Source organism: Lepisosteus platostomus, chromosome 15 (genome assembly GCF_059453375.1).
Source record: "Lepisosteus platostomus isolate fLepPlt1 chromosome 15, fLepPlt1.hap1, whole genome shotgun sequence".
NCBI lineage: Eukaryota > Metazoa > Chordata > Actinopteri > Semionotiformes > Lepisosteidae > Lepisosteus > Lepisosteus platostomus.
In genome coordinates, this window is record NC_142625.1 from 25,639,964 (window position 1) to 25,652,460 (window position 12,497).

At 44.9% G+C, this 12,497-nt stretch overlaps 1 protein-coding gene across 6 annotated transcripts in view; it reads right to left on the minus strand.

The window, feature by feature from the left end:
• Window positions 1-12,497, minus strand: part of slc12a5a (solute carrier family 12 member 5a) — a 183,487-nt gene that overhangs the window by 41,454 nt on the left and 129,536 nt on the right. For all 6 annotated transcript variants that reach the window (XM_088607691.1, XM_088607690.1, XM_088607692.1 and 3 more), the window contains 2 exons: window positions 7,934-8,028; window positions 7,518-7,649 (listed from right to left, as the gene is read on the minus strand). In XM_088607691.1, coding sequence (XP_088463817.1) covers window positions 7,518-7,649; window positions 7,934-8,028 — 227 coding nt within the window. The remainder of the gene's footprint in view (window positions 1-7,517; window positions 7,650-7,933; window positions 8,029-12,497) is intronic.

Consider the following 12,497-nt stretch of genomic DNA (forward strand, 5'->3'; position numbering starts at 1 on the left):
GAGTAGTGTGTCTAAAATTCTAAAATATTATAAAGGACACCATCACAGTACAAAGGACACCATCACAGTACAAAGGTACATACAAACTATTTCTGTAAAGACTGAAATGTGAAGAACATGAATGTCATTTATTAAGAATGACCCAGGGGCTCTGAGGGAGAGAATTACATTGAAGGACAATTAATCTGAGCTGTGACTGGAGGAGCACAGCAGTTAGATTTCCCTCTCTTTGGAGAAGATAATGTTCTCGCCTTTGAAATCTGAAGAGGCAAGGGAAAAAATCCCATCAACAGCACCAACAATTCATCAGAAAAGATTAAAAGAAATTAAGATAAAGTGCCCATATTCCAGCTAAAGCTTACATTATTTCCCTGTTCATTAAGTCATTACGAGGCCTGTTCAGAAAATAAGAAGTTGCAGTAAACTGTAAAACCTCTTACAACAGTTCACAGAAAACTCCCCTCTATTCACGATGCAGCATTTTCTATAGATGCGCTCAGTAGAAGGTGCAGCTGCCACCCTGATTTTAACATACAGTAAGAGCAGGAATGACAGTCCTTCAAGCCTGTGGGATTCCTTGATCAATGAGCAGACCGCATGGCCCCTCGTTCCCCTCAGTGTGACTCCATTAACACAGCTTCTGTCAGAGTAGGGTCTGCTGTCTTTCTTACACAAAGACTGTAATCATGGAGGAGGCCGATTCGTGGTCAACGCTCTGGAATGGAGTGTCAAGGGAGAGGGCCCAGCAAGCTCAAATGGGAGGGAATAAATGCAATTTCCCCCGATGCACCTAACCTCAGAGATAACAGTGAGCAGTGCAGTGGTGATACACAGATATCCAAGCCATCCAAAGCCTTGGGCATAGAGCCACACCAGATGTCAGAGAAGGGAAGGCTGTTAATTTAATTAACCTGAAATATTAATTCCTGATTAACTGCATGCTGGTGGGAAATAATTCATAAAAAATTAAGCATCTACTAAGTTTTTTAACAGGTTATATAACTGGTATTGAGGCTATTTTTTTTCTGCCTACACAGAACTGGCTGTGATATCTGCGCACCTAAAATCCAGTTGTATTCTGTTGCCATTTTATTCCCCAGCAATAGAAGCACGGAGCCCAGAAGTGAGTCTGATAATGCATCTTACTGGTTTCAGGTTGTGAAGAGTGTTTCAGACAAGCAAGCTTTACTATCAGGGTAGAGTGGAGGAGCACTTAGCCTAGATGGGAAACATCCACTTACAGTTCGCTTTTCTCCATGCCCTTTTCCCTTTAAGGGGTCTCTGTTTGTCATTTGCTTTGATAGCTGAGAAAGATGCATTTTGAACTTTTGTATTTATTCTGCCGTGTTGTTGTGGATCACAGAACATCTTATTTATCTGGTTATATGATAATAGTGACTTTCCCTTCTTTTTAAAATGAATGGAATTAGCTTTAATTGCACACTAAACATGAACAAACATTTCTACTTGTTTGAAAGTTATTGGCTAACTGATCTGAGGATCTCATCCAGCTGTTTATTGAATGAAGCTAGGGTATTGGCCTGTTCCACCCTCCCACCACCCTTTGTGTAAAGAAGTGCCTCCTGTTCTGCACTTCCATATAGTTTCCACCTGTGTCCCCTGGTTCATTAACAATAACACAGCACGCCTTATAAGCACATTCTTTCCACTTTGAAAAAAATACTCGATTGCAAATCTGAGGTCGAGACAAAAACGAAGAAAAGTAACAGGGATCTGAAAAAGGCGGCGCAGTGAGGAGGAATCCTCTGTCACCGCCACACCTCCTGGGTTTTAATGACCAGCGCAGCCTGTTGCCTGATGGAGAGGTATGCTAATTAGTCTCCGTGAGCTCGTCCTTCAGCGCACAGCTAAAGTCAGGGCGTTCATCAATTCGAATTCAGCACAGCGCCGCAGTCAGGAAGCTCCCTCAATGAGGCTATTTATAGCTCTGTGCTCACTTGCACTGATGAAGAGACAGTCCTGTTTGACGCCGACGTCTCTCCCTTAGAGCAGGCACACGTGCCACACAGGGCCACTCAAGTGGCATCATGGCCTTGTCTCTCTTTTTAAATGTCATCATGTCTTTGATGAGCGTCAAAAAATACAAATCGGCTTAACTTTGATAGGGGGAGGCTGAAAACAATTACTACACACGTTATGGATGGCTGAACATAATTATTAGCCGTATTTTATCTTTCTAAAAAAGAAATTCCCCACAGACAGCTCTTTACACAAACGGTTGCGAGGGACAGGAACAAGCTATCTGGCCATATTGTTGAAGCCGACACCCTGGCCTCTTTAAAAAAAACAACAACTGATCGGTGGATCAATTAGCTACTACTAAACATGTCACATGGGTGAAATGGCCTCCTCTAGTTTGACATCATTCTTGTGTCTTTATGTTTTTAGAGCACGTATACAAGAGCTGCAGCACAAAGGCTCGCCAGAGAGCGTCTCTTATTCAGAGCGCTCAGAGACAAAAACCCGCTCATTTTTGGTGTCTCATTTATCATGCTCGCGGTATCCCTTTCCCGCTGTGCGTGGAGGTATCTAACCCACTTTATTTTATTTCATTTCTGATATAAAGTGCTGCTCGGCAGCCGGCCGCGGTATGATTTTGCACTTGATTAAAAATGTTGGGGTGCTCCATATGAACATCAATCACTGACGCTTTGGAAACTCCAGGACTGAGCTCCGTCCAGTCCAACAGCTGATAACAGCGGGTAATGCGATTTGTTTTAAAACAGCACATTCTACTGCACGGCATTAACATAACTGCAGAGTGATACCCACCAAATTAATTTACTTGGAATGTCTGCTGAGGAGACCTGCTGCAAAAGATGAAACCCTCTGCATGCACTCGGTGTTTTGCAAATGTACAAAGGGTCTGTTTCCCTGCGAGTGAAATGTCCTTTTCTGCACAAACCTGTCACGTCCTGGACTCGCTTATCGGGCCTGGAATTTCTCTCAAGCTCGGAGATTCGTTTGATCAAATTTTCTAACATCACAGGGGGTCTGCCCTTGTCAGCGGGTCAGCGGCACCCCCGCTGCACTCCACATGCTCGACTCCTGATGGCCGACAGGTAGGAGACACCACTGCATCACACCAGGCCTGCATGTCAGGGGAGCAGTGCCGCTAACCCATGGGGACAGTGCACGGCGGTCCCTCTCTGGGCCGTGACCCGGGAGAACAGCGCATCTGGCGCGGCCCCAGGTGTGCAGCGGGGGGGGCAGCTCTCCCCCCTCGGGAAGGCGGCCACAAGCCACGGGCTGGCTCAGGTGCGGGAGGCTCCAGCTGTGGTTTCCGAACTGGGCCGGGCCGGGCCGGGCCAGGCCAGACCACCTTCGCACACGGACATTTCACATACCCTGTGCCCTGGCGGCGGAGGAAGGGGAAAGAAAGATGGGGCTGTTTGTGCGCTGGTGTTTAAAGGACACAGGGGGCAGCACGGAGGACTGCAGGGTGGGGGGACCCGGGGGACCCCTGGTGGGACACTGCTGTTGTAACCTTGAGCAAAGCCCTTCACTCGAGCTGCTCCAGTCAACACCCTGCTATATGAAAAGGGCTCCATGTCATCACTCTAAATGACAAAATGTTCTTAATCGATTTTCTGTGTGAAATACGCAGTACAGTACCCATTACTGCGCATACACAGTGCAGCATTAGGCATTCTGCCCAGCTAACTGCAATGCCACAGACTTTACACACATCTGGCAGCCCACTGAAGCTCAGCAGGTGTGAGCCTGGTCAGTACCTGGATGGGAGACCTCCTGGGGAAAACTAAGGTTGCTGCTGGAAGAGGTGTTAGTGGGGCCAGTAGGTGGTGCTCACCCTGCAGTCCATGTGTTTCCTAATGCCCCAGTATAGTGACGGGGACACTAGACTGTAAACAGACGCCGTCCTTCGGATGAGACGTAAAACCGAGGTCCTGACTCTCTGTGGTCATTAAAAATCCCAGGGCGTTGCTCGAAAAGAGTAGGGGTGTAACCCCGGCGTCCTGGCCAAATTTCCCATTGGCCCTTACCAATCATGGCCTCCTAATAATCCCCCTCTATGAATTGGCTACATTACTCTGCTCTCCTTCCCATTGATATCTGATGTGTGGTGAGCGTTCTGGCGCACTATGGCTGCTGTCGCATCATCCAGGTGGGGCTGCACACTGGTGGAGGTGGAGGGGATCCCCATTACCTGTAAAGCGCTTTGAGTGGAGTGTCCAGAAAAGCGCTATATAAGTGTAAGCAATTATTATTATTATTATCAGCACTATGCACTTTTTGCATCGTCTAACATGTTTGTTTTCCAGTACTTCGTATTTATTGTTCTCCACAACATATTTACTGTTCTGTTGATATTATTGTTTGTGTTTGTTTGTGATGTACTGTCTACATTTTGTGGTGTTGTCTGTTGTACTGTGTTGTCTGCTGTACTGTGTATGTCCCGAGAGATCAGTGTAAATAAGAATGCCAGTGTACATGCACATATGGCAAAAAACTCTTCTACTCTACTACTCTAATACAGGAATATAAAAATCACCACTGTTTTTCCAAATGACTACATGAACTGTTGATTGTTATTACATGTAATTACAATGGTCCTCTTATTATATGTAATTATACTGTCATTACACATTTACTGTAGGCCTTTTTCAAATGTTCAAATCTTTAGTAAAATTCCTTGCAAGTTCCTTGCAAAACGAAACAAAAAAAAAACTTGGGAATAAGCGCCTCTCTGCAAACATGCAATGTTCTAACAAGCTGTAATCTCAATACGTTCTGATGCTTACAGTGTGTTTTTGTTTAATACCAATATGTTAAAGGGTTTATCAAGCAGTTTGAACCTGCTTACTTATATCAACATTAGGTAGCCTGGGAACTGGTCTGAATAATGGTCTTTGATGCCACTGGTTAAAGTATAATGTACTTTTCTTTTTGAAAACGATGTGCTCTTTTCCTCCTTGAGTCCCGTACGAGGTCCCGGTTTTCCTAACCGGAGATCAGAGTGGAGCGGTCAGGCAGAGGGCTGACAAGTGGCGGGCGAGAGAGAGCCAGGCAGGCGGGCGGGACCCAGGCACAGCGCCCTGAATTCCAATATAGTACAGCAGCGGAGAAAGAAGACAAGGAGAGCTTGTAACTCCGGCTTCGCGCTCCGTCGCACAGACGCGGGCTGACAGCGCTAATGCGTCTCTGCTCAGGTTTGATGTATTATTAAAGAGCCGCGTGGCGCTGGGTAAAGGGCAAGGGATGTGATCGGCGAAGTCTTCCCAGATAAAGTGACACGGACGAGTGGGGCCACAGCCCGTAGGGGGCGCTCACGCACAGGCATTCAAGTACAGGAGCAAACGTTTCAGCAGCTGTCTGTTACAAGGACAGTCGCTTGTGTCAGGCAGGCGTGGTATCTCCGTGTGGTAAGCCCCTTTTAGATGTCTACTGACTTAAAATTGAACATACTGGGATACCACTGATATTAAGACTGATTAGTGTATCTTTTCTGCTGTTTTTTATATGTTAAATTAACAGAAATGGCTTCTTCCTTTTTTTAGATATGTGGTCTAGATATTCTTTAATAGCAACGTCTGACCCCACCCTTTCTGTACTGTATATTCAAATATATACAGTACACCGTTTTCCAAAAAATGCAGCAAAGACATTGCTTTCTAACTTAAAACCTCCTCATACCGTTTCACATCGCGATGAATGTTTTTCATTTGGAAAATAAAAATCATTGGCTGTGTCTACGACTGAAACACAGTTGTTTCCTAAATGAGGGTAAACAGCTTCATAGGAAAAAATGACTTTTTTTTCTCTCAAAGAAAAAACCCAACCCAGCCGTTATCCTCAGGATCACCAGTGAAAAGCAAAACGGAAACTGTAGAGAAGTGCGATTACTTCAGGTAGTCTGCCGGAGGCCGATTTGCAATCTAGCTGGAGTCTGTTTTTGGAAAGTGACATTCTTACAAGGGGTGCCATCTTATCATTTATGAAACAAAAGACACAAGTAGAAGCTACAAGTACAGCAACTGCATTTAGTGGAAGACGAGTCCCTGGTTTCTCTCCAGAACTGGCAAGATCAGATCCTCGGATCAATTCGCTAAATCAAATGAATTGGATGAGGTAAATGGCCTCCTCTTGTTTAGAGCTTTCTCATGCTCCTTTGAGACTGATAGCTCTGTTTCAGCTCTCTGTGTTCTGTGCTGCCTCAGCTTGCTCCATGAGTATGCTGCGTGAGGCTCCTCCGACGTACCCTATCCACTTTTCAACAATTTAGACCCAGCCCCTCATAGCGAGCGCAGGCCAGCCGAAACCACAAAGACTCGGACCAGTGCTCAAGGGTCAGCAGGGTGCGATTGGCCCGCCACATGAGCGCCTTTACCGACGGAGCCGAAATGTTGAAAAAACCCTGAAATTTAGAGAAGGCAGTACCAGCATGACATGCATTCCTTCTTGCAATTAAACACTCGTGATGCAGCTCTGAACCATGGTCATTGAAAAAAAAAACATTCATGGGGTTTCATGTTATTTTTTTACACATTGGACAGTATCTGTTCCCATCCTTTTGACATAAACATGAACACGCTGCACACAGGCAGGGGGCGAGTGTGAGTTCATGCCCAGAGTCTCTCAGGAGTATCTGATGTGCTTCTGAAGACGTTATGGTGTTTTGTTATGGTGTGGGGTCTTTGAAGCAGGGAATGGTTAAAGTACAGTTGCTGTACTGTACGTGATGACTAAATTAAGACAGCGCAGCAGAGAGAAATGATGTGGTAGGAGTCCTGGTGAACGAGAAGCATTCCAGGCAGACTTTGCTTTTTGTCTTTTCACACAGGAAACTCCAGGGGGCGGCTGCTTTCCGCAGGGTCCCTGCTACGTAGCTGTACTCGCGCGCAAGCTATTTTTAGCCCCGGGATTAGCGAGCTCTTTCGACAGAGCCGGGATTTTCTCCAGCGCAATTAAAAATTCGCCAGGAATCCGGAGCTGGGGAGGGGGAAGGCAGAGACAAAAAAGGAGAAGGAGGAAAAGGGAGGAGATGAAAGAAAACGGAACAGAGGAAGACAGAAAGAGATGGAAGGGTGGGAGGAGAGCTGCAGAGTGAGAACAGAGAGAGAGACAGGGGGAAGAGGCTCGTGGGCAAGCAGACTGTTGATTCAAGTATTCTGTCCTCCTTAATAAGAAAAATGTGATGCGGGCTGATTTTAGGAGAGAGTTAACACTGGACCGGCGAGGGGGGGTTAGAACAGCATAGAAAATTGCGGTGTTGCAAGCATATAACCGCAGGACTACAGACTCCCAGAGCGGGTTACAAACAACATTACAGCATTTGGCTCTGGTGGAATGTTGCATCCACGGATTATCACACATCGTGTTGCACCATAGAGTCCGTGGGCAAATTTCTTAAGACACCTCATTGCTTCCGCAGTCCGTGTTATCTCTGGGGAGCTGGAACCTAATGGACAGCAGTTGGGAATCCTAGCTAAACACCCAAGACAGGCTAGTGGGGGGGCTGGCTCTCTTTCTCTGACCTTCACGGGCTTCTTGCGGGGCTCTTCGTTGTTCTCGGCCTCCTCGTGCTCCTTGCTGCCCTGCGGGAGGTTGGAGTAGTTGGCAAGGCTGCTGAGCAGGGAGGAAACCATGGGGCTGGTGTCCATCTCCTCCTGCAGGGCACACAGACACAAGAGCATCAGCACCCTGGGGCACGTGCAGAGTAAAGGGCAGCTGGACTGTGCTCCAGACCACATGACTTCATATGTGCTGTGGCTTATGACAACAAGCATGCAAAACACGGACAAACCTTTTTTAGTTGGCTTCTACCACGTTGAAACATGAATTAGTACAGCCACAACATACGTGACGAGAGCCCCTGCTATTATATTCTGCAGATTTGTTTTGTGGGTTAGAAGGTTCTTCCTGCCTACTGGCAGGCCCCTGCTGTTCTCACCTCGAACAAGGCCATGTTCTTGCCATCGTACTGCTGGCTCTTCTCCACATCGCTGCTGTTGATGAAGGGGCTGCTCTCCTTGGGGTTGCCATCACCTGCAAGGGGCGACAGAGAGACAGAAAGAGTCATTGCACTGGCTAATTTCATCCACATAATGATTATTGGATGGAGTTAAAATAAGACTTTAAGTCCAAACAGGCAATCTTGGACATCCATGTCCCTAGTATGAAGGTCTGATCAGTAATGCCTTCATACCACAACTTAAAAAGCTCTAGGGTCCTCCCAGGAACTGTGTTGAGGCAAGTTATCACTGACTGGTACACCAATTTATCGACATTTCATTATTAACTTATTTAGCTGTTAATCCAAAGCTACCTATATTTGTATACTATTCATTTTATATATTGTCCTGAATTCCACTGGAGCAATTTGTGTGACGTTCCTTGTTCAAGCGTACCAAAGTGAGCTCAGACCAATTGATAGTTGAATTCACAACCTTCCTGTTACAAGTCCAGAGCCCTTAGCACTCCCCGACACTGCTGCCCGTAGGAGAAGAACCTCACTCAACCACACTGCAGGTTTGATGTGTTTCCAGAGAAGGATACATTGTAAGGGAGGATTTAGATGTGACCTAGTGATGGCAGGGTCACACTGTTGACAGAGCAGTGCAATCGATTCCCCAGGCTAATCAAAGAAGACCTAAACCCAGACTTTAGGTATTGAAATTAAAATCCATATGTTTTCATTAACACTGGAGACGGGTTGGGGAAGGGATTAGGGGAGTGGACAGTGTGTCGATCGGACCTAGGATTGTTTTTATCCCTTTTCACTGATGTTTCCGTCCTTGGATCCCAAAGCACACCTGCACCAATATACAGACGTTAACCACAGACTTCTATAGCTGGTTTACCACTGTCACATGTCTCCCTCACTCCATGGAGGACCATCTGGAACTAATGTCATGTGTGCTTTCAATGTCTTGCATGGGAAATCAGATGGTTTCCAGGTTCAGTAAGCACAGGCAGATTTCAGGGATTTCAAGGCATTAGAAAGGTTACGTAACCCAATGTCCAGAGACCTAACCCGGAGGTTCACTGACTCATCTTTCCATATTTCTGCCCAGTCAAGTGTGTCTGAACTTTCAGTTTTAGGCGGCTGTTTCCTCACAGTCTGGAGTTAGTGCTGACTTTTCTCTGGTCCCGCAGTTCACTATTTTTTAATGGATCAATCAAGCCTTTCAATACTACACAATGGATAACTGTCTACTTGAGCCACATACAGTTGTTCATGAAAAGGTTACTCATGCCTAATTACAGTTATGCTTCAATAAATGAGCATATATTGCCCTTTGGTGAAAAATGTATCATCTGTCAGTCAAAGGGATAGCAATTATTAAAAACATTTAGACTTATTATAGAAGAAGGGCATGGTGTCTGGGAACAAATATGTATCGTTACAAACAAGGGTAGAGAAAATAAAAGGATAGATCAGGATAATACAATAATTAAAATTAATAATTAACCCCCCCCCCCCCAATGTCAGATATGTCAAAGATATACCCGGGTGGTCACTATAATTCTGAGGCACCTGAGTAACAAGTGACAAACTAAAACAAATGTTCATTAACAAACTAAACAACACATGATATATTACACTCATACACAATGCTGTTTACAAACCAAGCATCTCAGGAACCTAAGTTCTAATGTCCCAGAAAACCCAGACTTCTAACCCAGTAACCTGAACCTTATATGATGCCTGAACAGGCCAACTAAAGTGATAAACCTGCGCTTGGAATAAAGCTGGAATACGGCCCAGAACTAAATCTCCCTACCTACAAACCTGGGTGCCTCAGAGTGAACAGGGAACTATCTCCCTATTCTAAAAATTCATCACTGAATTGCTAACCTGGAGAGGACGTCTTTAGCCCGAGGATTCCACCAATAAGAAAACCAGTTTCCTAAAATAAAGGACAGCAAGCTCTCTGAAACGTAGCTGGGGTCTGGTCTTCGGGGCTGATCAGAACAGGGTCCTCTCTTCTGACACACACCTCCTCTCTCTGCTCCCTTCCTTACTTCTGTTCTCCCTCTCTCTCGCCCTGGCTCTCTCTCCTTTGTCAGGGGTCTCCAGCCAGTACTGGTTTTCCCTTCTCTCCAGAGAAGGTTCTCTAAGTGCCCTCGCTGCCTGTTTCCTGCCAGTCCGTATCAGCAGAGCACACAAATACGTTTTTGGTCCTCCCTCCCATACCACACACACATCTCGCTTCCCAAATCTCTTTTTTTTTGTGAATTCAGAAAGGCAGCTGCTAGGTTGGGTAAAGATGGGTCCTTCTTTACATCTTAAGTTCCAGTTTTCCAGCAGCCTTGCTGCTCGAGCCAACCTGGCAAAACCTGGTCATTAAAACCATCAGCCAGTAAAGCAAGCCTTTAAGGTCCGAGCCCGGTTCTTCCCAGCTTTTACTGGGCCATACTGGGAGCTCGGCTTCCTCTGCCAAGATTTCCATGGTGTGCTGTCCATCTCGATCCAAGTGGAGGCTTTTACAGGATGAACCCATAAGCCTCAGGTTTAATGACACAATATCAAGGCAGACGTTAGGAGTCTGAAGCCCGCAGGGTGTTGAAAGGTATTATGCATTATGTTAATTCCCTGCAGGCACTTTTTGTTGTCACTACCCATTCTACATTCCTTTTTTCCGATACCTATCCATCAATAAGAGCAATCATTACAGAAAGTCAATCAATGAATCAGATCAGCTCGGAAATTCATCAGAGGAACCTGGATCCATCCAATTGGATTAGCCTGGAAAATGAAATGTGGAAATGCAGTGTCAGATTTGAGCACAATCTTTACAGCGGTGTCACTGCTGTTGACAGGGTGTTGGAATAAGTGAAAGATTTAATAAGATCCCTGTCCCCCTGGGAACTCAGTTCTTGAGGGGGCAATGGTGTGTGCATCTGTGCATGCATGTTTGTAAGGGAAGCAATTGCAATGTATAGTTGCAGCAGGCTGGCTATGAATAATAATCATTCTAAAATCAATTAAATCTTCAGATAGATAGATAAGACTTTATTAATCCCATAGGATACGGGATCCCGTAGATACGCAGACACGTGAGAGCAGTCTACACAGCAAAGCAGGTAAAGCTATTGGACAAATATGGAAAGCACGTATAATAAACAGCAAAACCTTAAATTAAAAAATTTAAAGATCCTTAAATTTGAAAACCCTTAAAAAGCATTAGTGTCCTGATTTAAGACATTGCTGTCTCCCAGTACTTTATGATCCTGTGAAATGGAAAATGATCTGAATAATACAGTCCCAAATGCAATTCAGTAACAGCTTGCATATATCTTAGTAATAAATGAGTAATGACTGTTTCTTTTTTTAGTTAAAAGTAGAGTAGAGTAGTTTATTGCCATATGTACACGTACATTGGAATTCTTAATCACACTGATTTTCAGGACATACACAGTACAACAGACGACCCCACACAATGTAGACAACAGGAACAATAAATATGTTGTGGACAAATAAATAAAGATGTAGTAGTGAGCCCCCCAAAAATGGTAGACTATGTGCGTAGTGCAGATGTGTATCAAGGCACTGCAGTTAGCTGCTGAGGATGTTGTTTACCTACAGGATGTGAGCAGTGGGCTCCTCCCTCATTTTTTACGTTAGAATAGAAAAGACATGAAATATGCAGGAGAGATGAAATATTTAACTTTTCAGTCAGTTTTATTTAAATAGTGACTATTAAATGCGTGCCATGGATTCTAAAATGGCACCAATTTCAATATGTCATGTTGTAAGCTAAAAGCTTTCAAATAAGCTGAGTCTTGTTAGAATCTCCTGAGGTTCCGGGCTGCCAGTCAGTGTCACAATGAATATAATTGCCTGAATGGAGTTTTAATTAATTACAGGAAGGTTATTAATATGTAAATGCTTATCCCTTTGATGTTTTTTTTATTGTATGCTTTTTAAGGTACTTTCTAACATATTTATTTAGCTTTCTCCTTAAGAGAAGCTGTTGTGCTCTGTGGAGTGAAGCCCCTTGGAGTTGTAGGAGACCTTGCCGTATTTTATAGGAGTGTAAAAGAATCAGCTGAAATAGAGGTGACCTTTTCTCACCTTCAGGCCTCTAATGCACAGAAACATGCAGTACCTCCCTCAGCAATGGTCTAATAACCATTAACAATCAAATGTAAAGCTATTATTAAGTGTATCACCTTTTCGTTTTGTTAATGTACCCGGCTGTATTTCAAGTTCTCAGGCTGTATAGTGTTGGACTGAATAATTTACACAACAGGGATTTCTGAGTAGCTCAGTCAGGAAAGGCACAGTACTCACTCACAGGGCAGCTTAAGATCCATGATCCACCCTGGATCTCCACTAGTGCAGAGTCAGGATTAGTCACCTCTGGTCCCTTGACATTCTGGGAAAAAAACCTTCTGTTTTGGGAGGGGGGGTACGCAGGCTTGAAGGAGAGATGTGCCACTCCTCCAGTTGGTGTGAACTCTCCCACCAGGAAGGATGACCAATGATGACTTCCACGCCTTCCACAGGT